The 26,130-nt window shown below is 52.1% G+C and overlaps 1 protein-coding gene across 3 annotated transcripts in view; it reads right to left on the reverse strand.

Annotated features, from left to right (window-relative positions):
• CIC (capicua transcriptional repressor) overlaps positions 1–23,691 on the reverse strand; it is a 39,055-nt gene extending 15,364 nt beyond the window's left edge. For 2 of the 3 annotated variants that reach the window (XM_020807945.3, XM_020807943.3), the window contains exons 1-8: positions 22,279–22,574; positions 16,463–19,060; positions 2,520–2,669; positions 2,072–2,297; positions 1,571–1,700; positions 1,191–1,373; positions 528–687; positions 249–439 (exon numbers count right to left, since the gene is read on the reverse strand). In XM_020807945.3, coding sequence (XP_020663604.3) covers positions 249–439; positions 528–687; positions 1,191–1,373; positions 1,571–1,700; positions 2,072–2,297; positions 2,520–2,669; positions 16,463–19,028 — 3,606 coding nt within the window. In that variant the 5' untranslated portion in view covers positions 19,029–19,060; positions 22,279–22,574. Of the gene's footprint in view, positions 1–248; positions 440–527; positions 688–1,190; positions 1,374–1,570; positions 1,701–2,071; positions 2,298–2,519; positions 2,670–16,462; positions 19,061–22,278; positions 22,575–23,558 lie in introns of those variants that run through there. The other variant, XM_020807944.3, reaches the window with a different exon arrangement.
• Between the last annotated feature and the right edge of the window lie 2,439 nt (positions 23,692–26,130).

Consider the following 26,130-nt stretch of genomic DNA (forward strand, 5'->3'; position numbering starts at 1 on the left):
GTCACTATGCGAAGCACCAGTGTATTGTGTTTTTCACAGGTAAGCCACCCCCACAAAATAGGTTGATAAGACTGTAATCTAAATATTGTAAACAAGATTAACTAACTTTGCAGTGAGCCATGGCTGTCTCCTGGCAGAGACGTTCTGTGTGCCCAAACTCTCCCAGATTCCAGGGGTGACTCCTGTCCAGCCACCCCACAATTCCTGCTGCCTTGTCCTTGTTACAACCCCACATCGTGTCCACGTACCTGAGTGAGCTCTTGTAGCACTTGGCTGTCTCGGTCACTCTCCATGCCATGGACCCCACTGTGAGAGAAGGCCCGTGGGCGCTGTGCACCAGGCCCTGCTGTGGGCAGGATCCGTTCTCCATGGCCATGCCCAGGCCCCATGACACCTGCTTTACCCTCCGCACCAAGGAGCACCTGCATCTCCGAAGGACCTGGTGGGAATTGAAACAGTTTAAAGAGGAAGGACAGGAAGGAGGCTTAGCAAGCCCATCCTGGGAGGTGTAAAAGGGGGAGACTCACCTCCCGGCACAGCACCAGTCCCCGTCTCGGACATGCTGCGCTCTCGGGTCTCCTTTGCACATCCCCCTGGCCCAGCAGGCTTGACATCAGAGCTAGACTTCTTTCGGTCTTTGTTACACCACTTCCAATCGGGGTGTGCTTTGAAATGGGCTTCTTTCACCTGGGGAGATGAGCCCAGAGAGAGAGGAAGACATATACCCCTGGCCATGCGGTCACGGGTTTAGGGCAAAGCAAGAAGGTTCATCACCACAACTGGAACCTACTTCAGAGAAGGCAAAAGGCTTATATAAAAAGAAAAAGCCAAGATCTACAAGCTAGGTGAAATAGATCAGTCCTATGAGACACATACCATTTATTCTGGCTTTGCTAGTTGTGGACAGTGAAACAAACATCTAATTTTGAAGCCCCGCTTGGCAAAACTGAAAACCTCCCATTGCTGGTTTTCTGACGAGCGTTGGGCACAAACTGCTGCCAGCTACCCACCCAAGATTGAAGAGGCAGGGCAGAGACGGTCGCGGCCCTGCGCACACCACCTGTGGAACGCCTATGTGGGCACCATGACAAATTGGGCCGAGCCACAGTTCATGCCCATCTCTACTTCTGATTTGTGAGATTTCAATCAAGATTGATTTTATGGACCTTCAAGTGTATTTCAATAGGTACCTGAAAGGCAAGGTCATGGTATTTCTGCTTCTCTTTTGGCCCCAAGGCATACCACCACTCGCCCAGAATCTTGCTGACGGTGCGGTTGTCTTGGTTCGGGTGCCGCTGATGCACCAAAGCCCGATGTCGCTTGCTGAAAATCATGAAGGCGTTCATAGGCCGCCGAATATGATCTTTTTCTCTCTGCCAGAAAGAGAGAAGTGCACTTATTCAAATGGCGGCACAGCTACCCTAGATTGTAATCATTACCTAATACAAATACAGGGTTTCAGGAATCATTCCACAGAAGGAAAGAGAGGAGCGGCAGGATTCCTGGAACGCCCCCCCCCTATAGATTTCTTAAGGGAGACTGATGGGGGGGCAAGGGAGAGCCCTCACACCTTGTTTGGACTGCGCCCATCCTTTTCGGAGGACGAATCCCGCTCTTTGGGCAGGGCACTCAGCGACTGGGTGCGACGCTTGCCCGGAGGCAGTGGCAGCTGGATCTCAGGAGATACAATGGACAGGAATCTGTGGAAGCAGAAGAGAGGAGAATCACAGCAAATTTCAGCATCTTCTGTCTGCCTTCATCTGGCTGTCTTGTTCAACCCTTCCTAAGCCCCCCCCTTTCTTCTCTCTATCACTCTATTTCATTTCATCCCCAACTGTTCTTGAACTACACTTTGTCCAGTCACTGTCTCCAGCTGCTGATTTCACCCTCTCTGCTTCCTATCATGACCAGATGTTTTGCCACAACCCAGCTGCCCCGTTCCTAGCAAATGCTCATCTGTGCGAAGACTTCACAATAAGAAGAGAAAGAGAGAAACGGCCACCTGGTCAGGCTGTTGGGAAACCAAGCAAAATAAAAGCACGTACTGACCCCAAAAAGCAGCAGGACTTACGCATCATCGTGGTCGCTCTCCGTCTCGCTGTCCACACGCGGGTGCCCCGGGACATCGTCCTCGTGCTGGGATGGAACCCCACCCCCTCCCGGCGTTCCTGCCAACGGGGGCTGGGGAACCGGAGCCGGGCTGTCGGGGCGAGAGGTATTCGGCTTCCCGGTCTCAGCCCCGGGCCCTGAAGACGCGCCCGGGAGCTCATGGGCCACCGCGGCCGATTCTGGAGGTTCTGGGAAGTCAGAGAGGGAGGGTGAAGCGAAGGAACGGCCATGGGCTATTTCGGGAATGGGAACAGAAAGCACCGACGACGCAAGCAAACCCAATCTTGGCCGGGAAGGTGTCGGGCACACACTCCCCTCGCCGTCCTGCCCAGTGGCCTCTTTTCTGATAGGACCGCTTTGTGGGAAACCTGCACAGGTCCCACCTCTTCTCCCGCCTTCCTGGCCCTTACCTTTGTTCTGACTGGACGTGGAGGGATGACTGACAGGCTGCTGGCCTTCGCTGGGCTGCACCGAGGAATCAGGCTGGCTGGGTGCCAGAAAGGGCACCAGGGAGTGCCACGGGAATACCGCCACTGACCGCGGCTCCACATTCGTCCACACTGGAGGGAAAGGGGAAACAAAAGGAAGTGTTACGGCTCTAGGGCAGCGCAGCGAGAGAAAAAGGGGCTGGGATTCGGTGGAAGGGGGCAGGCAGGAAAATGAGACGCCAGCACAGTGTAGCTGGGGAATCTTTCTTTCTTCCTCCTTTCTCTTACTCATTCTCTCACACAGACACACAATCACTCTCTCTCACACACGCACACCCCTCTTCCTAACCCCCTTATGCCTTTTTTTTAAAGGAAAGAAATGTGAGTTTTGCCCACAATCCATGCCATGCCTTATCCTTATCCCTCTGTTGCTTTTAGTCCCCGGGGAGGAGGGGGGCCAGTGGGAGATTTTCTCCTCCATAGTCTGCCAGGAAGCAACCCTGGCCGCCTCCTCCGCCCTTTTCAGCTGGAAGCCAGGCAAAGGAATTTTACAGCTGCAGGAGGGGAAGGGAAGGGAGGGAGGGGGCGAGGGGCCCAGCTCACTCTGACTCCCAGGACTGCTGGGGCAGCCCAGCCGCTTGGCTTCCTTCCAGCTGGAGGACTTGGGAGCATCCTCAAAAGCACAGGCCAGGCAGGGAAGGGACAGCCAAACGGTGCCCCTTAGCAGGGGCAGAAAAGCCTCTCCATCTGGGAGAAGATGGCCATAAAGTCACTTGCAGAGACCTCACTGGCTAAAGCCCAACAATAGGGCAGCCTGCTCACACACAGGGCTCCCCCCCTCCCGTCGCTTCCTGCAGCCCCTATATCGGGCCGAGCAGTATTTCCTTCTCAAGGTATCCAGGAAAAGCTCAGTCCAGAGGATGGGAGATGCACATGTTTGTAGACACACGCATTCTGCAACCAACCTCTCCAATCTGCAGCCTCTCATTCCAACATCCCAAAACCACATTTCACGTAGAATATGCCACCTAAGCCCGGTCGCACCCCAACATCTGCCACGGGACACTCTCAGCATTACAACCTGCCAGCCCCAAGCTGGTGCAACACAGCAAGACATCTTAAAATTTTTTTAAAAAAATCAGAGCCTTGCACCACTGGAGTGCAACCACTGCATGGGGAAAAGTTACTTCTTTGAATGACACCTCCCTGAATCTCCAGCCAACATGGTTACCAGGATTGTAAGAGTTTTTGTCGAGAAATATAACTTTCCAAAGCCCCATGCAGAGCACCCTGCAGATATTTCTAAATAATTCATGCTAGTCAGCTGGTTAGCAGCCTTGGTTTTAGCAGCACAGACACCATGTGTACCCCTGGCCTTGACGCTCTTACAGAATACTATGAAGCATTACAAACATCCATAACTGGATAGTACCTACGCTAACCAGGTCTCCCTGAGGCTGCTTCTAGCTCGGCTCCACGGACACAGCCGTGTGCAAGGGTAAGATTCCAAACAGGAACACCCACCTACCTAGAGTACAACCCAACACACTTCATCCTTATGAAACCATGACTCTGTAACCACTCTGCTCTTACATAATTATTATTCCAAGAGCAACGATATACTGTACCCTCGGGAACCCATTCATAACTAGTATTGAGCAGGGATCACAACTCGGCAAGCGGGGAAGGCACCCGATTTTATACCTGGCATCCCCACTTAGGTAGCAGATCAGACAGAAGCCAACAGTAAATCCCTCTGCTTGACATGGCAGAGACCTACTACTATTCAAGGGTGACGATACAGGACCACATGGGCAAACAGTCGGACACGACGAAAGGCATATATTTGGGTTCCTTACATCACACATAATTCTGCTGAAGAAAGGGCAGGGATAATGTTCTTTTTTGGACTGTACATGGATTTTCAATTACTGGGTTTTTGCTAGGTGAAACGATGCGTACGTACGTCATCAACCACTTTCATGGACATGCTTAGGAGTTAAAAATTTCAAATTATGTAAGGACAGAGGCGTGGTCCTCCGCCAAAGGAAGAGTCCATGTCCATTCTTGCTGAAGACCCATTTCCCCACAAGACATGATGCACTTTCCCCATCATCCCCCCTCTCTAGTTCCTAGGGACCAGTCATATTCTCCCCCCCCCCCGCCGGTCTGCTGCTTGCCTGTAAAGTTAACTCAATTATTAAAAGCCTTGAGTGCATCGTGGTCGAGAGGCTCTGCCGGGAAGTGCTGGCTCAGTGGCTTCCTGTCCTCCGGCTGGTGACCACATCCCTACGCAGGAGGGGGAAGGATTTAATGGGGAGGATGGGGAGGAAGGACCAGGAGAAGCAAGGACATGAAGCCTTCAGACCCCTCCCCAATACACACAGAGAAGCATTCTACACAGAAGGAACAGGAACCTTAAATATCATCCCTGATGCCACGCCACCCCCTCCAAGCAGATTTGGCTTCTGAGATTGGTGCTGAATCAATATAGCAAAACCACAAAACATGTGACAAAGAAAAATCACAGACACTTGTGGGAAGGGACTAATTGGGAGCCATTCAACAAGCTGAAGACGAGGCTCCTTTCTTACTCTGACCAACTGAACATCCTTTCCCTTCAGGTAATGTGGAAAAGGGCAAGGAGAGTTAGACTGGAAAGCCGTTTGTCTCCAGGTACCATCCATGAACTACTGTATCTGTGTTGTCGTAATCCCCTCACTTTGTTTTAGTCTCATTTTTTTTCCATCTACAAACTAACCCTAAGTTGATCTGAAAACAAAGCACAGCATCTATACTATTTAGTGAAAAGCACCTCTTAAAACAAAAAAAGACCCCACATTTTCTTTCTCCAGCCACATCCTGCTCCACAGAGGATGTCAATAAAACAGAAGGGATCAGTAGCCTTTGTAAGGAAAGGCTGCCATCAAAATGGGACATTCAGATAACACTTTCGGTCAAGACGATCACTTTTATTACTACCGTCTCCGCTGGGGGGGTCTCTAACAGCATCTTGAGTGCTACAATTTAAGAGCACTCCCTTCAATCACTACACCTTCACTCCAGGAAGAATTTCACCTGGAAAATCCATGCACAGCAGGTCTGCTGGTGGAAACAAAGCCCCGTATATTTCCTCCTTAACTTGCAAAACTGGAGCTGAAAACAATTCAAGTCCTCTTTCTCATTTACAGTTAAAGGACCTCCTAAATCTAATAGAGACTCCATGGAATGAGGAATCAGCCCCACATTAAATAGCAGATGCCCTCAAACCCTTTTAACAAAAAGCTATAGGTAGGTCAGCCAAGGCAGTCTCAGGCCGAGCGTGCTGTCCCCCAGCGCCCATCCTTCCAGCAACCCTTTAAAGCACAAGATGGAACATCGTGGCGCGGTGCCTTTCACGTCTCTGCACATGCAAGCCCCTGACAGAATTACTACGATCACGCTTCACAACCATAATCCACTGACCGAACATGCCCAGACCCCTTTGCGGAAGAGGAGGCAACGTTGCAGGAGGTCTTTCCATGGAGAACATCCTGGGGTAGGGTAAGCTGTTGGGATGAGGAGGACTGTCGACCTTGACGACCACCACCACCACGACTGGGGATCAGCCGCCCCTTCTGCAAAGCATCCTCTTCCTCCTCCTTCTCCTCCCCCCTCCGTGATGGAGGGAGGTTTGGGGATCGGTGTCCTCTTAACAGGCCTAATGAAGCCTTCCAGTGGGAGGGTCAGCTAATGGGTACTCCTCCAGGGTAGGGGGCTGCCGTGGTAAGCACTGGTCCCATGTGGGAAGGGCAGCCGGCTGGATGTCAACAGTGCGAAGGCCCCCCACGCCGGCTCTACCACGTGTGACAACAGCAGGAGGGGCCACACGCCTCTCGTCCTATGGCCGGTGGTCCTGGTCTTCCTCGCAGGCGGGGTGTGCTTCAGAGTCCCCCCAGCCAGCGGCATTGGGGTAAGTTGCTGAGCATCTTCAGGGTGGGAGGAAAGGGTGGGAGGAAAGGGTGGGGCGAAGGCAGGTGTGTCGTGACTTGTGTGTGTGTGTGTGTGTGTGTGTGTGTGTGAAAATGGGGTGACCCCGGGCAGACCCTGCCCGACAGAGAGAGAGTGCCTGCTGGGGGGGGGCGTGCAAGGAGAGGCGTGCACAGGCAGGAGGGGGTGGTGAGAGGCGGGGAGGACCAAAGTCTTCCTAGCGGGAGTGTAGGTGGGCGCGTGTGCGTGGGATCGCTACCCAAGAGCCCCCCCTCCACCTCCTCCTCCTCTTCTGATGTTCAAAAAAAGAGAAAGTGAGTAGGTGGGCACAAGAGCTAGAAGGCAGGGCAGCCCAGAGACAAGACGGGGGGGGGGGGAGGAAGGCGACGCCGCCGCCGACCGTCCTGTCCGCCTGTTCCTCCCGCCCGTGTCGTCCTCCTCGCCGCCACCGCCCGACACCCCCCCCCGGAGCGACTGTCGCCTGGCAGGATTACCGTGTGCGCGCCTGGAAAGCGGGGGAAAGACGTGGGGGGGGGGGCGGTTGGTTGGGGGGGTGGAAATGAGTGCAAGAAGGGGAGGAAGGAGAGAGAAGAAGGGGGGGGAGATCGCAAGTTGTCCGGCGGGTCGGTCGGTCCGTCCGTCCCTTCCCTTCGGCCCCAAAGGCTGGCTCTGCTGGTCGGCGTCGGGCGGGCTGCCTGTGGCGGCGGCGACTCTTGGCGGAGAAAGAGGAAAACGGGGGGGGGGAGGTCCGGGATGGTCGCGGCGGCGGCGGCGGCGTCCCCCCCTCCGGTGCTAACGTTGTAACCAAACACCATTCACGACGACCGCCGCCCGCCCGCCTTCCTCCTCCTCCTCCTCCTCCTCCCTTCGCAGCCGCTCCGGGGGACGAACAAGGGCGGGCGGCCCCCCCTCCCTCTCCGTCCCTCCCTCCCTCCGTTCTCTCTCACTCACTCACTCACTCACTCTCCCCCTCGCTCAACCCCGTCACGCATGCCCAATTAGCCCCCGCCACGCCATTGGCTGCCGCCGAGCCGGGTCATTCACATGCAAATCAGCCCCCCCTCCTCTCCCCTACGCTCTCACTCACTGAAGGGCCGCCGCCTCCCATTGGCCGCCCCTGGAATGTCAGTCATATGCAAATAGCAGGCCAGCCGCGGGAGCGGGAGGAGGGGGGAGAAAAAAACCAACCGAAGGGATCACGAGGGCCAGCGGAGGTTCCTATTGGCTGTAGTTTACTCCAGCCTTTCTTTCTTTCGCTCGCCCGCCCGCTCTTCCCTCCCTCCCCCCCGCCCCGCTTCTCTTCTACTCCAACCACCCCGGGCCCGCCTGTCAAAGAGTCGGGGAGAGACCACGCCCAGGGCGCGGAGGGGGGGAGGAGGAGGAGGAAAGAGGAGCGAGCGCGGGAGGGGGGGGGGGTTGTTCGAGGCGGTGCGAGGGAAAAAGGAGACGGCGAGGGCGAAGGGAGGGTAGATGCGGGGCAAGAGCGGGGCAGGCGGGAGGGGAGGAGGAGATGATGATGGAGCGAGGAAGGAGAGGGGTGTCATGGAGGGGGGGGGAGAGAAGGGAAGGGGAAAGCCTGGAGGGCGAAAGGGGAGCACGGGGCAGCAGAAGGGGAAGGGGGGAGAGAGGGGGGGCAAACGAGGTGGGGTAATTGCAGGGTAGGTCCGAGGGTGAGGAGGAGTAAGAGTAGGGCTGTGGGAGGCACAGAGGGAGTGAGGGCAAGGCCCCTGAGGAGGGCATGCAAGCCGAAGAGCAAGGAAGTTCCGCTGAGCACCTTTCCAGCAAAGCAGGTCCCTTGAGGGGAGCAGCGGATGAAGCAAAAGGTTATTTTTTGGGGGGGGGGGGACCTTTGCTAGAAAGCACCGTTTTTTTTAAACTCAAGGACATCCTTCTTCCTCTCTGGCAGGCCCTGGCCAGCCCCCACCTGCACACACCTTTCCCAACCTATGCCCCTGTGGGCTAGATCTTGCCCACAGAAAAATGCCGCCAAAAACAGCACCATGTCCAATCAGCCGGTGCCCGAAGCCGCAGGGTCCCCCATGCGCATCATGTGTAGGCCTGCACAGACTGAACCTGTGCATGGGCTGCATATCTTGGCGTTAGGGGCTCGGCCTGGGCGTGGATACGCTAGTTTTGGCTGAGCGTGTGAGGGGAACGAGACATGCGGACATGGGAATGTTGTCGCGGGCTCATATACGCCATTGAATTAAAGTCCATGGCCTTTATATATGCTCCGATGCTACTTCTCTCTCTCATACACACACACACACACACACACACACACACCGAAGCTGCTTCTGCTGGCACACCGCCCAGCATGGCTGGGGATTAAGAGCTTGCAGTACAGACGCATTCCTGGGATAATCTATCCTCCCTGGGGCAGAGCGGTGGGAAAGAGAAATATATGTATGCATGTGTGTGTGTGTGTGGTTTTTTTGGGGTGTGTGTGATGAGACAGTGAACAGTGATTCTCCTGCACGCTCGGACTCCTTGCCTCCTCTTCTCGAGCGCTGTCTCCATTTGGCTCCCCTATGACTCACGGTCTCCTCCTCTCTTAGAACCACAGCTCCTTCCTCCGCATGCCTGACTCAATGCTGCCTATGCTCACAGCTGGGGGTGGGTGGGCTGTAGCCAACCTCCTTCTCTCCCCCCCCCCAGCAGACAGCCAATGGGCTATGAGGTGAAGTGAGGAGACACACAGGAACACCCCCACGTACATACACACTACATCTGGGCACCAGGCCAGGCCTGGGCAAGGATCCTATTGTTGAGAGAATTGGACGGGGGGGGGGTTAGAGAGGAAAAAGGACACAAACATACCACTCCCAGCACGCACTCCACTTACGCCAAGGGCGGGGTGAGGGAAGAGTGGCCACGGCCCTGGCAAAAGAGGGAACAACTATCACACATTGGAAAGTACCGCCCACATCACTCTTCACACTCCACGGTGAGCATCCCCTCACATGATGATAACTCATACCGCCCTACACCTTCCTCTTACTGTCGCTGCAGCCAAGCGCATATATGCCCCCATCAGACCCCAGGATAACTTAACCAACACAAAACGCAGGGTACGGCAGCGGACAAAGCATGCGCCCATTCAGAATTTGCCGCCTGGAACCACCTCTCCCACCACCTCCCTCTTACGCCCATTGAGAGCAAAAGACAAGATCAACAAAAGGGAAGCAAAGCCAACAACCCGTTCCAATCCAAAAATAGGACATCGCAAATACAAGGAGGCGCACACAGAACCAAATGTAACAGAAATGCTATACTCGGGTCCTCATCCGCGCGTCTCAAAGAGAACACGCAGAACGACGTTTTACGTCATTGTTATAACCACACCAATAAATCAATGCTAGGTTCCCTAGGTATTAAGTACTTAGGGTTTTCCAGATATTACGTGCCCATGCCTTCTTTCGAGAGCACTCGGGGACTGTACAGCTTGCCCAAGGCCACACAGGTTGGCTTTTTCTCTTGGGAGACACAGTAGGAGCACGAAGCTGCCAACCCTAGCTCCACAGCCTGGTATACAAGTCTCTTAAAGGAAGAGACAGGCAAGTCTACGGACTCTCCAAGTCAAATTGTCCTGTTTGTATCAGAGAAAGGAAAAATCTCAGGTTGAGATAGCAGGTTGGCTGTACTGAGCTCTGCTCTCTGATTTTCTGAGGTTAATCCAGCCCATGCAACAAGGCAGAGAGATTTGGGGGGGAAAGAGAATATAATCTCGTTCTATAGTTCTCAGTGCTAATTTTCCAGAGGTTTTAGACTTCAACACCCAGCAGCCCTAACCATCGACCATGCTGAGTCGGGCTTCTGGGAGTTTTAAGTCCCAGACAACTTGCAGACGAAAGGTTCAGAACCCACTGGCCTAGCTGACCTTGCCCAGAGCCCCTAAGAGTTAGTGTGGATTCAGATCAGCAGCGGATGCGGAAAGGCCACCAAGTGGCGGCTCTGTTATATAGAAGTGTCATAATTCAGGACTGAGTCGTCAAAACCCCATTTCAGTTCCTGCATCGGTTTTCAAAAATACCACGACACAAAAATTGTCAGCAATAAAGCCATTACTCATTAATTATTTGACACTCAAGGGTATCGTTTACAAAGACCTAATCCTGTCTTCACTGAAGTAAGGGCAATATAACTGAAGCCTGAGTGTCAAGCTGTCCTGTATTTTATTCCTCCAATTATGAACAAACAACATTAGAGGTTTTCAGAAAAGCTGCCCAGTTTCTGCGCTCCTCCCTTGCACTTTACATGCAGAAAACTACCACCACCACCCCATTCTCACATGAATGGATCATCTCCAAAGAAGTTACAGAAAGACATCCTTAGAAAGGAAATGTGTATCTCCTTCTATTGAGGGGGGTGAAAAGCAGTCCTGGTTGAGTAGCGTTCTTCCAAAACTCAATAGCAGGGATATTTATTTATTTGATTCATACCCTGCCCATGTGTTTCTTTTTTAAAAGGACCCCTTGCTCCTTATTCGATTCCAGTTGAATCCTTTCTGTCGACAAATATAATCATACAAGGTGGTCATCCTGCGTCTGCATAAAGGAAAAGGCTCATATGACCAAATGTTCCTTCCTGAAAAGAAAGAAAAATCCTTCCACACAGAAAAACCGAATGCCAGGAAGTGAGGCAAGAACTCTTCTCTGCAACATACTAGTGGTCTGTGTGTAAAGTATTGCTTTCTTGGTGCGCGCAGGAACACTGAGTCACGTTAGCCCTTGACTGCAATCTGAAGGGTGCACCGCCCAGGCACCGTTTGATTATTCCAAGTGATGACTAGCCCAAAGTTAAAAGAGTGCACTGTGAATAGGCTGAATGAAAATAATATATTAATAAAATATATATATAAATAAAAACATGGCGCCAGTTACTGCAGGGAAAATAGCAGAGTTCTCGTGTACACACAGAGCTGTGAAGAGGGCAACTGTATACACCTATTTCCACCTCTTCCTGTCTGGATTTCAACAAAGCAGGAGGCCCTGGGCTCAGTCTAGCTGCTGCACAGGACTTCTGCATTCCTGGCACAACTATGAATATTACACAATTCAAGAGATATGCCAGCATGTATGTTGCATTATAGACTAGGCAAGCATACTAATTCCCTCTACTTGCATCTTATCATTTTCCAGGTTGTAGCTAACATCCCCCATTGCACTTCAGGTAATGATTTCTGTAGATGAACCTCCAGCCAGAGGCACGGAAGTGTTCCAAGCCGTTGGCCGAGCCTTGTTCAAAAGTAAGTCGTCTGTTGGTACTAATTATTAGAAAACACTGGCCTTCCAGGTTTTTAGAACCACCACTCCCACAGCCTTTTACCATTGGCCATAACGGCTGGGGCTTCTGGGAGCTGAAGTCCAAAACACTTGGAAGGCCAAAGGCTTTGTCGGAGAACATGCGTTGTGATAGAACATGTGCATCACATGTTGGAGGAGATGGTACGAGAGAGCCACATCACGCTTTATGCATAATCCCAAAGCCTTGGGGTTCCAATAGTGATTGATGCAATGCTCTACATAGCTGCAAAAGGCCACAGCTCACTGCCTGATCGCCAGAGATCTCTATCAAGCTTTACATAGTGATCATGTTGGTCCCTGATGGACTCAAGCTGGCAGAGCAAGTGTGAAAAATCTCTTTCCCACTGCCACCACCTCCAGAGGGGTTGGCTATATATTAGTCTGTTGCAACAGAAAGGAGAGGTCTTGCAACCCTTTAAACATCAATTGCTATATTACAGCATTAGCTATTCTAGATTCCAGTCCAGGGAAAATGATGCCATAAATATTTGTGTGTATGTGTGTGTGTGCTTATGCTCTCGCGTGATGAAAAAAAATCACTTTTTAAAGCAAAAATAAGGCATTGAAAATGAATTTGCAAGCATGAAAACAGCATGCACAGAACACGGAACAGTGCGCCCTGGGCTTGCTCAAGTTGCATCACAAATGTGGTCTCTGAGAACAGAGATACAGTGCAAAATGTGGAACACATGTGCATGCACGAGACACAGGGACACTCACAGGAAGAGGGAAGCACCCAGCCAATGCCTCTGTGTCAAGTATGGCCATGCTCTGTGTAAACACTCCAAGAGGTCTCTAAGGGGTGAGGATGTGAGCGTGTGAGAGCTGGCGCTGCAAACAGTACCCTCCAAATGAAACACACACAAAGCCTTATGCTGTACACACCACTCTCACCATATATACACACACACACATTTCCCAGTCTGGATCTAGTCCCTCCCATTGGTGATAAAAATAGAGACAGGCTCCAAGTGAGCGCGGGGAGATGGTAGTCTTGGTTACCGGTTGCCGAGAGACTGCAAACTGTACTTGTGATGCTGCAGGGGAGCTGCAGGCAAGGCCTTGGGAACGGGGGAAGCACATGCCATGCTCTTGCCCAAACCTTGTGGGCTTAGGTCGGCTCCTCGGCCGCCCCAGCCGGGCCCTGCTTTCCCTCAGCCTCTCAGAGGAGATCTAGACAGGGAGAAGCCTCTGCCCACAACTCAATAGTGCTCCACAACTTGCTTGCCACCAACATCCAAAGAAAGGTGGAAATTCTCTTCCCCCATCATGAAGCTCGTGAGGATGACAACGAGATTTGAAACCGTCAAAGAAGAATGAGAGTCTCTGGATCTTGCAAAGACAGAGAGCATTCACGGAATGGAGCGCATGGAAAAGTTAACCTCAGCCAGATCCTTCTGCGTTGGTGTCTGTTGCCACATTCCTGCACTCAAGAGATGGCCCGCCTGATGTGCATTCAGGTGCAGACAGAAAGGCATGTGCCAGAGATTTATGCAGACTGGTATACATGCCTTTATTTGCCTGGGTAAAGACGGTTATGTTAATGGAACAGCAGATGTTACATAACTGTTCCTGACACCAGCCATGTACGTGTCCACACAGACAGATAAATGTACAGTACTGTGCAGCTTGAGCCCATGCACCATACGTTGCCCTGTCAGCCTGCACGTGGAAGGGCGAAAACCACCTCGGTGTCCGCCCCGAGGAATAATCTGAAACGGCTCTCTTAGATGTAGGCTTACTGCAAATGCTTCCACCCAAATTTCTCAAAACAGGAGGCTGTGGTAGCCATGATCTGCTGCAGTGAGGAAAATGCAAGGAAAAACCACAGGGCCGCTCTCTCGAAGACAGCGGCTTCCTATTTGTAGGCACGCCTGCTCTGTGCTCCCCTCGTAGGCTATCCAAAGCCCTTTAGGATAAGTCTGAAAATGCAAAACCCTTCTTAGCATGGGTGAGCAGGATATTAATCTTAGCATGGCGGTATAACAGCCCTGAGGAAGAAAAAAAAAACACAAGAGACCATCACGGATACTCGTCCAACTTGCAATGTATACCTCAGCCAGTCTGGGATGACACAGATAACGAGAAAAAAATGACACACACATACACACACACCCCGGTTCACAAGTGCTTCCCTGGCTGGGGACGGTTCCCATGAGCAGCTATTTACAAGCCTTCAATAACTCTCCCAACCAGCTGTCGTAAATCGTGTGGTGCCTGGAATCGCCTCACAAGAGGAAAGAACAACACCAGGAGCTCAAACTGACCCAAACTGGTGCTTAAGCAAACTCGTTTACGCTCCTGGTCCCTGCCCTTCACGAAACGCCTCCCTGCTGCTTTCATGTGGACGGGACCTTCAATGAATTCAGACAAGGAAAAATACTTGCTGTTGTTCTACAGATTCAAGGGTACTTTTAGTGAAAGGTTTATTTATGTTCGAGTGAACTTTGGGTCCCAGACGGGGTTTATTTGGGCCATGATCTAAATCAGTGGTGTCCAACCTTGGCCCTCCAGATGTTCTTGGACTTCATCTCCCAGAAATCCTGGCCAGCAGTGGTGGTGGTGAAGGCTTCTGGGAGTTGTAGTCCAAGAACATCTGGCCTTCGAGTCTTCACTACCTGCTTATGGAAGCTCCCAGCCAGCCGTGCTGAAGAAGGGAATGCTTCCCTGGTGATCCAAAGCTCCTGGCAGGTCACTGGTAGGCAGAGAGCGGAAGCATTTGTGGTTTGAACTACAGCTCCCAAAATCCCCAGGCCATAGGTTGCGTGGGCCTCTTCTCTGCCCAAGAATGAAACTTGGGGAAACCGGCTGGCTGCACATGAACAATTCAGGAGAGCTGACTATAGCAGTGGTTGGACTCGCAACCTTGGACTGCAACTCCCAGAAGCCTTCACCACCAGCACAGCTTCTGGGAGTTGCAGTGCAAGGACATTTTGGTTACCCAAGGTTGGGAACCACTGAACGGATTGCCTCCTCACACACAATTTCCAGGGACTGGGGTTCGAATGCAGAAGATCTGCACCCATCCATTTTCCAAAGGGGGGGGGAGGAAAAAAACTGAGAGGCTGCACTCCACGGGTCCCCTTCTCAAGCCACCTCAACCCTGGGCAAACATTACTCTCCCTTTCTTGTTCCAGGCTCAGATTCTATTGTCTACCAAACAGGATTATTTGAGACCTTGAGTAAAATCCAGCTCAAGCCAAGTTTGTTTTCAACGACAGAATTAGCAACGCACTATAATCTTGCCACCAAAATCAAAGGAACAGAGAAGCTTCATGACTTTGTGACATGAAGCCAAGACAGGAATGTACGGGGAGGAGAGAAGACCTATTAGCCACAGCGGCAACATGAAACTTCTCTAGACAGTTCTTCCCTTCCCTCTTGCATTTGTTTGCTCCGTTATTGAAACATCCAGCCTGCAGGAAAGAGGCGGCTAGTACTGGGACAGGGGTGGTGAATGTGTAAACCTTCCATGTGTTAGTGTACTACAACTCCCACCGTTCTTCACCAAGAACAATAGGAACTGGAGTACACTAACTGATGGGAATGGCAACCCAACAATGTTTGGAAGGCCACGAACTGCCCACCCCTTCAACTTCAGAGTCCTGCCACAGAGGTCTTATGTGAATGGTAGTATCTGCCTCCAGTTGCTCTCCACCTAAAATGGCAGTGTAATCTTAAAAAGTACACAAACAAGCTACTTATCCTCTCTTCCTCTCTTCCTATGTGTCACAGTACCATATGAAGGTAGCTTCCCCCCACCCACCCACCCCATTTCACAAGCTGGCTGCCTGAGACATGGGTGGCGAAATATAATCTTATAAGGGACAGGGCTGGAACTCTCTCGTTCCTATACTGGGGTCCCCAGGTGTTCTTGGACTAAAACGCCCAGAAGCCTTCGCCATTAACTGTGCCAGCCAGGATTTCTGGGAGTTGTAGTCCAAGGAGATCTGGGGACCCACACTTGGGAACCACTGCTCTAGTGGTATAGCAAGAGCAGTAGAAGCACCTGGAAATGTTAGTCATGGACTACAAGTCCCAGGATCCCCTAGCCAGCAAAACAGCCTGCTGGGAGAGATAGAGAACAAGTGTATTTAGGCTGAGGAAGAGAACAGGCCTTCTCTGCTCTAGAGTATCCCCCGGGTTCTTCACTGGGTGCAGAGCTGAAGTGGCCAACTCTTGCTTTCTGGACTTCATTCCCAATGCTGGCTGTAGGATTCTGGGAGCTATAGTCCAAAAGCGTCCTCTCTCTCTCTCTCATGCAAGGGTGGTCTGTAGTGTTCCAACGCTCTTCAACCAGCCTGCTAACTTGCCTATATGCAATTCCCGGTCACTTGTGGCGACCAGGCTAGTCCTTCAAAACTAAGCAGTGCAAAAGGCAACGCCATCATCCTCGGCATGACTCACCCTGAGAACAACGCTGCTACGACATAGCCAGACTCACCCAGAGAAGTGGAAAAAGAGGAGGTACTTGTAGTAAAGCTGACTACAAGGAAAAGCATGTGTGCTTATCTGCTCACCTCCTCTCCAGATTTATTATTTAAAAACAAAAACAAAAACGTGTTTACTCAGTTTGAGAAAGTGCAAGGAGTCAGACTGAGAAGTACACCATACCAGATAAAATTACGAGAAAGAAGCAACCAGTCTTACCTGTGCCAGGTCTTCCCATGATGATCTCTTTCTTTGGTGCAGGATGGCCACTATACTCGCCAGGGACGATGACTGGGAGGAGGGCTGCTGGGGAGGGGTGGAAGGCAACAGGCTGGAAGGGGGAGGAGACGCTGAAAGCAGGCGGGGCTTGTTCAGGGGCCGAGACGGCACTGGGCTGACTGGAAGGCAGAGTCCGGCCCACATTTATAGGCACTGGGACCTGGAGTTGCCCCTTGCCTGGCAAGTGTTCCTTGGAGCCACCTTTGCCCATCCTTGGGCTGCCCATTCGCCCTTCCAAGGGCTTCTCCGTGAACTTGGAAGGCAGGGGCACATCCGGGTTGCGCACAATGACCGGAGAGTCCCTCTGCACGGCGGGCACCCTCCGAACCGTAGGGCTAGGGTCGGAGGTCAGTCCTGTCGGCTGGGGCATCAGGAGGAGCGGAGATGCCTGCTGCGAGCGAGAGGAAAAAGGCCCGGCTCCGGCAGGTGACACCGCCCGGAAGCCGGCCGGGGTGGAAGGGGTGGGGGTGTGCGAGACGGATTCTACGCCCGAGTCGAGGCTGTCGTTTTTGTGAAAGTCGGCATTGGAGCCGGTGCTGCTGTGGTGGGACTCTGCTTTCCGTTTGCTTGGGCTCATGGGCACCGTGAAGGTGAGGTTGGTCTGGAAGGTGATGCCCGAGTGGTGGCGCTCCCGGGAGGTGGCATGGTGCAACATCTCGGGACTCAACACGGTGCCCCCTACCCCCTTTGGGGTGCTGGCACTCACGTGGCGGCTGCGAGCAGCAGCTGCTCGCTGGATGACGGGCGAGGCATTTATGGGGCTGAAGTTGGCTGGCCGGAAGCCAAAGAGAGGGGAGGGGGAGGGGGAAGGGGCGGGCGAAAAGGGGGACTGGTTGGAGACAGGGGAGAAAGAAGGGGTGCCTGAGCGAGAGCTGCCCAGAGAGACCAGCATGACAGCCGCTTCGCACTCGTCAAACTCGAAGCGGGACAGATCAGCAGGAGCCACCAGGCGAGGCCGGGAGTCCCCTCGAGCGCTGCTCGCCTCACTGTCTCTCGAGGTGTCGTCCCAATCAAATTCGGCACTGCCGTCCCGCAACCCACTGGCCCGGCCTTCAGAGAGGCTCTCCATCTCCTTGGTACGCATGGAGAGGTGGCGGGAGCAATAGCCCCGCCGCTGAGACTCCTTCATGCAGCCTTCCCGGGAGCACAGCCGCCGCCACTGCTTCCCGTTGAACTTCTTGCGGATGCCATTGGGGGTGCACACCACGTCCCCTTTCTTATACTTCTGCTGGGCCGCCGTCAGGGGCGTGCGGGAGCGTGAGGAGCCTGGCGTGCTGCATTTGTCCACTGACATGACGCTGCTGCTGCGGCTTCCACTTGCTTCGGGGCTCAGCAGAGGGGAAGGCTGCTCAGGGAGGCGGGGGAAGGCAGGCGATTTGGGCGGCGAGAGGATCTGGGGAGGCACCACCACGGACTTCTCCTCCACCCGCACACCGGCACTGATCTTGGAGACCTCAGCATCCTCGGGTTGCTTTGGTTCCGGGCAGGGAACAGCCAAAGCCACCTCCTCCTCTTCTGGCAAAGGAGGTGGCTTTTCAGGGGGTTTGTTGCCTTCAGGGGGGGCTTCGCAGCTCCAAGGTGGGCGGAGGAGACGGAGAGCAGATCGTGGCACCCAGGCGGACTCTTTCCGAGCTGCCGTTCCCCCAACTCCAGGGAGCACCACAGGGCGGGCAAATCGTACTTTGTAGGAAGCCGGCTTGACGCTCACCTCAACCACTGTGCCTTCCCGATAAGCGGTCTCCTCGGGGTCTATGCAAGCACAGACAGGCGTGCCCACCGTTAATGCCCCTGGCGGCGGTGTGGCATCCAGGACCACATCCACAGCACCCGAGCCCAGCGCCCCTTCATAGTATGCTGTCACACGGTCCCCCACAAACTGCACCCCTAAGTCCTGCCCTCGGCGGATCTGCTTCACAATGGCGGGCTGGAACAGTCCCTCCCGTTGCGCCAGCACCCGCTGACAACGCAACTGCCGAAAATCGTACTCATTTGGGGGCGTGCCCCACACGTCCCCCGCCACCTTGTCGTTCTCATCCGCAGAGTGTTCACTGGCTGTGTCCGTACTAGATGAGGGGCAGCGCCGGGGTTCCTCCTCCGCGGGTGGCACAGGACCCTCACTCCCGTTTGATTCCTCAGTCCCTGGGAACTTCCTGCAGGGTGCCCGGGATTTAAAAGTGGCTGTCTTACGGTTCAAAGAGGCTTCCACACCACAGGCCTCAGTCCCTCGGCCCCCTTCCCCCTCGGGCAGTTTGTAGGGGTCCTCATGAGCTCCTGCCAGTTCCCGCAAGCTGGGGTCCATCTGCACTTGCATGCGCCGGGCACCCACAAACGCTGGCGGTTGATCTGGAGCCTCCTCCCCTCCAACTCCTTCTTCTAGTCTGGGCCCCTCCTCCAGGGCTGTCTTGCGCTTCTGAGCTTTGGCCCGAGTGGAAGGCGGCGAGCGGCTGCTGCTGCTTGAAGAGGAAGAGGAGGAGGAGGAGCCGGCAGCCTTCCTCGCTGGTTTCATCTTCCCTCCAGGCTGGGTGTGGGTTCAGGGAGCTAAGGAGAGAAAAGACAGGGAGGAAGATTACAAGGGGCAACTCTAGGCTCTACACGTCAAAGCCTCAAGCAATCCAACCATGAAACTTGGAGAAGGACTGCAGGTCAATGGCTGGAAATCTGTTGCATATGTTAGAAACTCCAGATTCTACTTCTGGTGCTCCCTCATTGAGAAAGGAAATGATTTTGCCTGAAATTCTGGGGAGCCACTGCTAGACACGGCTGACAGTACTGGGCCAAAAATGGATCAGTGGTCAAACCGATGACTTTGCTACAAGGCAACTTCTGATGTTCTCCACTCTGCTCTGTCACTCGCACTGTGGCGAGTGACAGAACCACTGCTCAATTTGCCGGGAGGTGGTGAAAGGCACAGCAGAACGGCCAGAAGCAAAGATGGTACGAAGCATGCATGGGGACATTTCATTCGGTTAGAAGCCCTTCCTTCCGAATGCCATTCCCCAACTAACCCATTTTTATGGATCTCTCTTGAGGCGGCTCAAGGGGGCAGCACAGGGGTGTTGCTGTTTTAAAAGCACAGAATGCAATGCGATACGAGAAGATTTGGAAGCAATGGCCCCAAAGACCAATTTTTCCAGCCTTTATATTGTGACTGAGGCTTCCCTTTTTTTTAGCCCTTCGACCAAGAACCATGGTTTTAAAGTGAAGCCTGGGGTCCCATATCTTTTACAGAATGATTTTTTAAAAAAACCTCCTGGTTTCTACTGCCTTTTCCCTTCTCGAGCCCTAATTCCACTAAACAAAGCAAAACAGAACTCTTCTCCTATTTCTTATAGCTAAGTGGCAATGCTACTGATTTCCATGGCCTTCTGCCAAGTCCCGTTCTCTGTTATCCCTGCATCAGAATTCCTTCGATTTCAGCCTGATGGTACTAGAAAACGAAACCTATATTGACTTAGGTATTTACAGATGCGTGCCCAAAAGAGAATTTTCTGTAAAGAAGGTCAACCGTTACACTCAGTCTGGAAGACATGAAAAGGGACCTACAGTACTGTAGGTCTAATGTCATAAATCCTAATTTCATTTTGAGAGATGTAGATTCCTTCTTCAGATGAAGGCACTCCAGAGAAAGCAATCACAGAGAAGATAATCCTCTTCCATTACTTTTTCCCATTAGATTTTCATCACTGTTAATACTGGGCAAGGCGGACACACTGAATTTAGGGCTCGTACAGAACACACGAAGTGCCTAATAAGAAAGGGAAAGTATTTTTGAAACTGGAAACTATGGTGACACCCAGAAGGAAATCCCCAAAGGACTCAAAACTCAAGCAAGCCTGCCCACCTAGACAGCCAGCTGTCCATCTCCACTGCAGGCAGCCCCAAAAACCAGCGTGGGCTTACTTGATCACATGATCAACCCATCTGCTCTATACTTTTGACCAGTTTAGGAAGCCATGGGCTATTCACTCTCCTTCACTGGAGGTGGGGTTGGGGGGGGTGTCTCACTTGCAGCACCCCAGGTTTTGCAGGATTTATCTTACACAGCATTCGGGGGAAAGTAACCCCCTTTCCTCTCAATCACTTTCTCTTTTCTCCTCCCTGTATGCGTGGGGTGTTTGTGGAGGAACAAGAGATTTACTTGGAGGCCTGGGAAGAAGAAGAAAAATTGCCCGCACTTGCTGTTTCAAGTAGGGAGGAGAATGCAAAGGAATGCTGAAGCAACCCATCCGCTCGCTAAGCTAACTCAGTGGAGCAGGGACTGAGGCCAGATTTCCTGCCCTTCCTTCTCCCCCCCCTCCTCCTCCGAAAAGGGAGGGGCAAAAGGCTTCCTGGGAAAACAAGACCAAGCAGATTAATCTCAAGGACTGGCCCCACAGCGTCCCTAAGGCTTTCATTCTGAACTCCAATCATCAGCTTTCTTAACAAGGATCCTTGCAGATTCTTCAGCGCTGTCCTTCACCCTGAACTCCGTTGTGAAGCACTGGAAATGTTCCCCCCCCCCCAACACCTTCCTCTTTTATCCTAGTTTCCTGCATTTCTGGATGGAAAACGAATTGCCCTCGGTAGCCCTTCCTGCAAAGAACTAGGGCAGGCGTTTCATGACAGGGCGATGAAGGAAGAGCACTCTGCATATTCTCTTTTACCTCTTGTTCTACAGATTCCTGGGCTGAGCTTTGCCATCAGGAGGGATTCCAGAGGCAGAAGAGGTAGGACCTCCCAAATACTTGGATCCAGCCCAGCCCGGCATGACTGAAATCTCCCCCTTTCTCATGACAGCCGTCACTCTAGCTCCCTGCAAATCCCCTTTTCTCCTGCAAGAAATGTTCAGAAGGAAGAGATCTTCTCCCTGGCTACCTTGCAGCTCTCTCATGCACATGCGTGGCACTGTTTCTTCCGAACCTACCCCCCCCCACTTCCCAGTCTTGTCCAACATCAACACATTGGCAACTACTCCTTATCTTCAAATGGCATTTCCCAACTAGTGACCTTCCTCATCTCTCTCCCCCCCCACCAAAAAAAAAATGCCTTCAGAGATTACAATCCTTCCACCCCATTCTCCTTCCTCTCTCCACTACCCCTTCCTAAAGACCCTCCCATATTATGCAACTCCTACCCTCACCAGCCCAGATCTCCTCATCCCCCCCCAAGCTCCCAAATGCATGCAACGTAGTGCCTGGGCCTTCCAGCCACACACACTCTCACAGTTTCTATCCCATAATAACTGGTGCTGATTCTCTCAGCCTGGAATCCTTCCTGCTTTAAAGCCTTTCCCTTTTTTAAAAAAATGACATACTCTCTTCTTTTTTCCCCCCTTCAGTTGATCTTGCCTTCGCCCCCCTCCCCAGCCCCCCCACCCTCAGGAAGGGGAGATGAGCAAAGTTGCTCTCTCTCTCTCTCTCCCCCCCCCTTGATCCCTTTTTTAGAAGCAGAAAAAGAGGACACCTCCCTGCTGCCAGCTCCCTTGCAGGGAGGGGGGGTGAAAAGTTGTGGGCAATACAAAGTGGACGACAGAGCAGCTGCTGCTGCCTCCTCCTCCTCCTCCTCCTCCGTTGCAACTGCGAGGGACCCCATTTTGTCACACCACACTTAGTGCCCCTCCGGGACACGAGGAGGAGTATAAAACTGGCGCATCCCACTGCCTTCTCCTCTTTCTTTGAAGACATCTGATGGAGATCTTACCCTTCACAGGTCCCCCTCTTTCCTCCCCTCCCCCGTGGGGGGGCGCCTTAGAGTTGGTACCTCCCAACCCTCCTTACCTGACCCCCCTTTCCAAGGAGTTCAGTAAAGCTGGGAACCTTTATCCAGGGAATCTTGGTACAGTCCAGTTTCTCCCCTCCCCCTTTCCTGGATGGTCCAGTCCGAGCCCCTCTCGGCCCCTCCGAGCCCCTTTTACTCCAACAGACAAAATGGTGAATGAATCTGGACCAGCTGGAACCGCCGCCCAATCAGCACCCACAACTCTTTGATGGATTCCCCCAACAGCCAATCGCTCTTCACCACAGGTTGCGCATTCCCCACCTCCCAAGACAGACGTTGCCCATCGCCTATCAGTGCCCAAAGGGGGGCGGCGAGGCTCTTCGAAGAATCCCCTGCCCCTCCCTGGAGACGAGCACTTACAGTAGCCTGTAAAAAGACGAGCTGGCCAAGAAGTGGGCGAAACTAAGCATACAGTAGCCAATAGGAGATAAGAGGTGGAGCGAGAACTCAGACTTGTTTACCTGGCCCTGGAAAAAGAGGAAGAGTGGAGCTTCCTTGAGCGTCATGGGGTTTGTAGTCCTCATAGACCATCGCTTCCAGTTTAGTAATCCGTGTAGTCCCCAAGGAAAAACTTTAATTCCCATGATGCTCCGCAAAAAAACTGAGGCAGGAAGGGGAGCAGTGCTTCATGGGACTTGTAGTTTTTTAGACTGTTTTCCGTACCACGAATGGCCAAACCGGAGACGGGAAAAACATCAGTTCCCATCCCGCCTCCTGACTAAACACAAGTGTAATCAACGAGTTTGGCACGCAAAGCTTTCTGGCCCGAGTAGTTATGGGCTCACTAAAGTATGATAGAAGCAGCCAACAAGTTCTCATGAAAAGAACCACAACTCCCAGGATGCACCGCGCAGCTTCCAAAGGGAGGCGGCGCTGCCCGATGCTTCATGTGAGAGAAAAGTCTTCCGCGGGCTCTCCGTAGGAAAGGCGGCGGAATGCGAGGGTAAAAAAGACTAGGGCACCCATCATGCTTTGCGGCAGAACTCCGTCTCAGCAAGCCGAGTCTTCGCGCACGGCCTCCTGGGGGTTGTAGTCCACAGAGGCGATCCGCCTTCTAGGATGTCCTGGGGATTTCCCCCAGGAAATACTACAACTCCCATCAAGCTCCTCTACTAATTTTAAGTCCATCCCTTCCCCCCCCCCCCGCGCAGGACTGCAAAGTACAACTCCTGAGGTGAGAGAGAGAGAGAGGGGTAGACTTCGTTCCCATCCCACGTCCCCTCGGCGGAGCGTTCATTTGAATGTAATTTGCATGTCATTAGCATATTCATCAACTCACCCGGGGTCCGCTCCTGGCTTCTTTTGCTCCGGCCGGGGCCACTCGCGCTTCCCCTCAGCAACAGCGGAGCCGCCGCCGACAGCACCGCGGCCAATCAGCGCCCGGACCGGGATCCCCCCCTTCCCCACGTGGGGCAGGAGAGGCGGGGCCGGCCGCAGCCAATCCATGCCCGGGGCGGCCGAGGAATGAGGTCACCATGGCGCTCTCTCATTGGACGCGGCTGCCAGACTTCCCAGCCAATCGAGAGGTGTGCTTTCTGCAGGACAAGAACAGGCGAGAAGTCGGGAGTTGGGTTCAGTAAGTGGAGGATGCGGCAGCTGATGCGTGTCGGGAGTCTTTGCGCGCCGGGGCGCACGTGTGAATGCAGCCCGCCCGGGCCGCCCAGTTCCCAAATCACAAGCCAGTGGAAGGCACTTCCTCTTTCCACCAACACGAACTTTGGCACCCCTTGCAGTTGTAGCTTCGCACCAGAAGGAGAGCGTAGTGATGCAACTGGCTAGAAAGAGGCAACGCACGCTTTCGTGTCCAAAGCAGTTGCCCCGGGCGTGAGGCAGCTTTTAACCCTCAGCAAAAAAACAAAGAACGGAAGAAATGCACGTAGGCCTTCAGTCTGTAATGTAATCCACGCCTCTGCTGTGCAGTTCCTGACAAGAGGAGGAACGAGAAAGATCACACACATGCCAGGAAATTGCCCTGTAGACGTCTTGGCTGGTTTTTTTTTTTTTAATTTAAGTTGCATAACATGTCTGGTCGTGCATAGGTAAGGATTTGTTTACTTGCAAATGCAGCGTTAAGCAGTTAAGATAGCAAAGCTGTGGGGGATTTTGTTTTCTGCTGCTTTCTCTTCTTGACAGTTTCACGACTTGGAACACCCAATCCCAAAGATTTTGCATTAAAGAAGTCTTCCCAAGGTTACATTTTGATCCAGGAGTATCAGGCCAGAAGCACAGAGGGTGTGGGGGACCAAGGGGCAACTTTCTGGGAAGGAGCTTTGCCGTCGGTCACTTTTAGGTTGGACACGGAGCCCAGTTCACTCTTAAAATAACTGTCCAGCCAAACTAGTTTTTTTTGCCCAAGCCTTACATTTCAAATGGCCTTCCTTCTTTCCTTTGGGCTTGTCTGCCGAGACCTTCCTCGGCATGCAATTTGGGCCCCATCCCCTGGAGCTGGACATTCAAATAAGGGACTGATCACACGTGTATTTGGTCTCATATATGAGGTCCACCCCTCCACGGGATGGAAGCCTTTCCTTGTTCCTCTCTCCACACTCAGAGGAGATTGCCAATGCTCCCTTTCCATCTCCGTATGAGTTACCCTATGCAATGAGTAGAGTGGCTGATGGGAGTCGGAGTGGGGAAGGTCACAGCTTTGTCTCAATAATAATAATGCAGAGCTGGAAGGGGACCCTATGGATTATTGAGCCCTTGTTGAGGAGGCTCAGTGGGGAACTGAACTCCCAACCTTAGCCTCGGCAGCCAGATACCTCGACCACTGAGCTATCCAGGAGTTCTGGACACACACACAGAGTGCATTTCTGTAACTGGTAGGGAGGTGTACAAATTAAACAGCATAGGGAAGCATGACTGAGTTAAAACACAGCTGCTGGATTTTTGGTGCAGCCCTGCAGTTGAATTATGGCTTTGAATCATTGGTCTCTTTGCTCCCAACAACCTTTTGTGCACAAAGCATCTTAGATGTCCAAGAACTTGGGCCTGTGTGAACACGCGCTGTCTTTATTTTAGTTAGCTTTGACTCCAACCAGGCTGGATGTGATTTAAATCAAGTCGATTTAAATCATGGTTGTCAGTAAGACTTGATTTAAATCCTGATTTTTAAATATAAAGACTCATTCTTGCTGGTAGTTATAATCTTTTAATATTTACAACTAGTTGAAGATTTCATACTTAGAATAATAACCTGTCAGATTAGTAAAACAGTTGTATCGGAACAGATTTTTGTTTAATAGATTGATCACTCATATTTGGAGAACTACATGAATTGTTTTATGTAACTAAAGCAATAACATATACAGTAGCATGCATATTATTGTATTTACTTAAACACCAATGTGTTAATTGTTACATAGATTTGTAGAACAACAATGGGATTAAGGTCTTTTCCTGAGCTTTGTTCGTTTTATACTATTTTTACTGTTTTAGTGCATGTTATCTCAGGTTGGATCACGTGGATTAAACAAATTAGTTTGCCAAAAATGTAAATAGTCCATGAATGTACAGCTTCATGTTATATAACTAAGTTCTATTTCATGCTGAATAACTTTTGAACTTTAATGTATCTTGGATAAAGAACTATCTTTAAATAGATTTTTCCTCCAAAAGCATTTCATTAAAATACATTTAATTTAAATTTTAAAATCTGATTAAAAAAACTTAAATCATCGATTTTGAGCCACCCTGATTCCAGCATTCCAGACAGAGATATATATAATTTTAAGTCTGCAGCATTTTTAAAGAAACTACAAAAGAACCAATCATGCCAATTACGTAGTCGGTGTCACATGCAGGAGTACTGTATAGACAAAGGAGAACATAAAAATGACCTTGCTGGATAA

The sequence above is a fragment of the Pogona vitticeps genome, chromosome 9 (assembly GCF_051106095.1).
Source record: "Pogona vitticeps strain Pit_001003342236 chromosome 9, PviZW2.1, whole genome shotgun sequence".
Taxonomy (NCBI): Eukaryota; Metazoa; Chordata; class Lepidosauria; order Squamata; family Agamidae; genus Pogona; species Pogona vitticeps.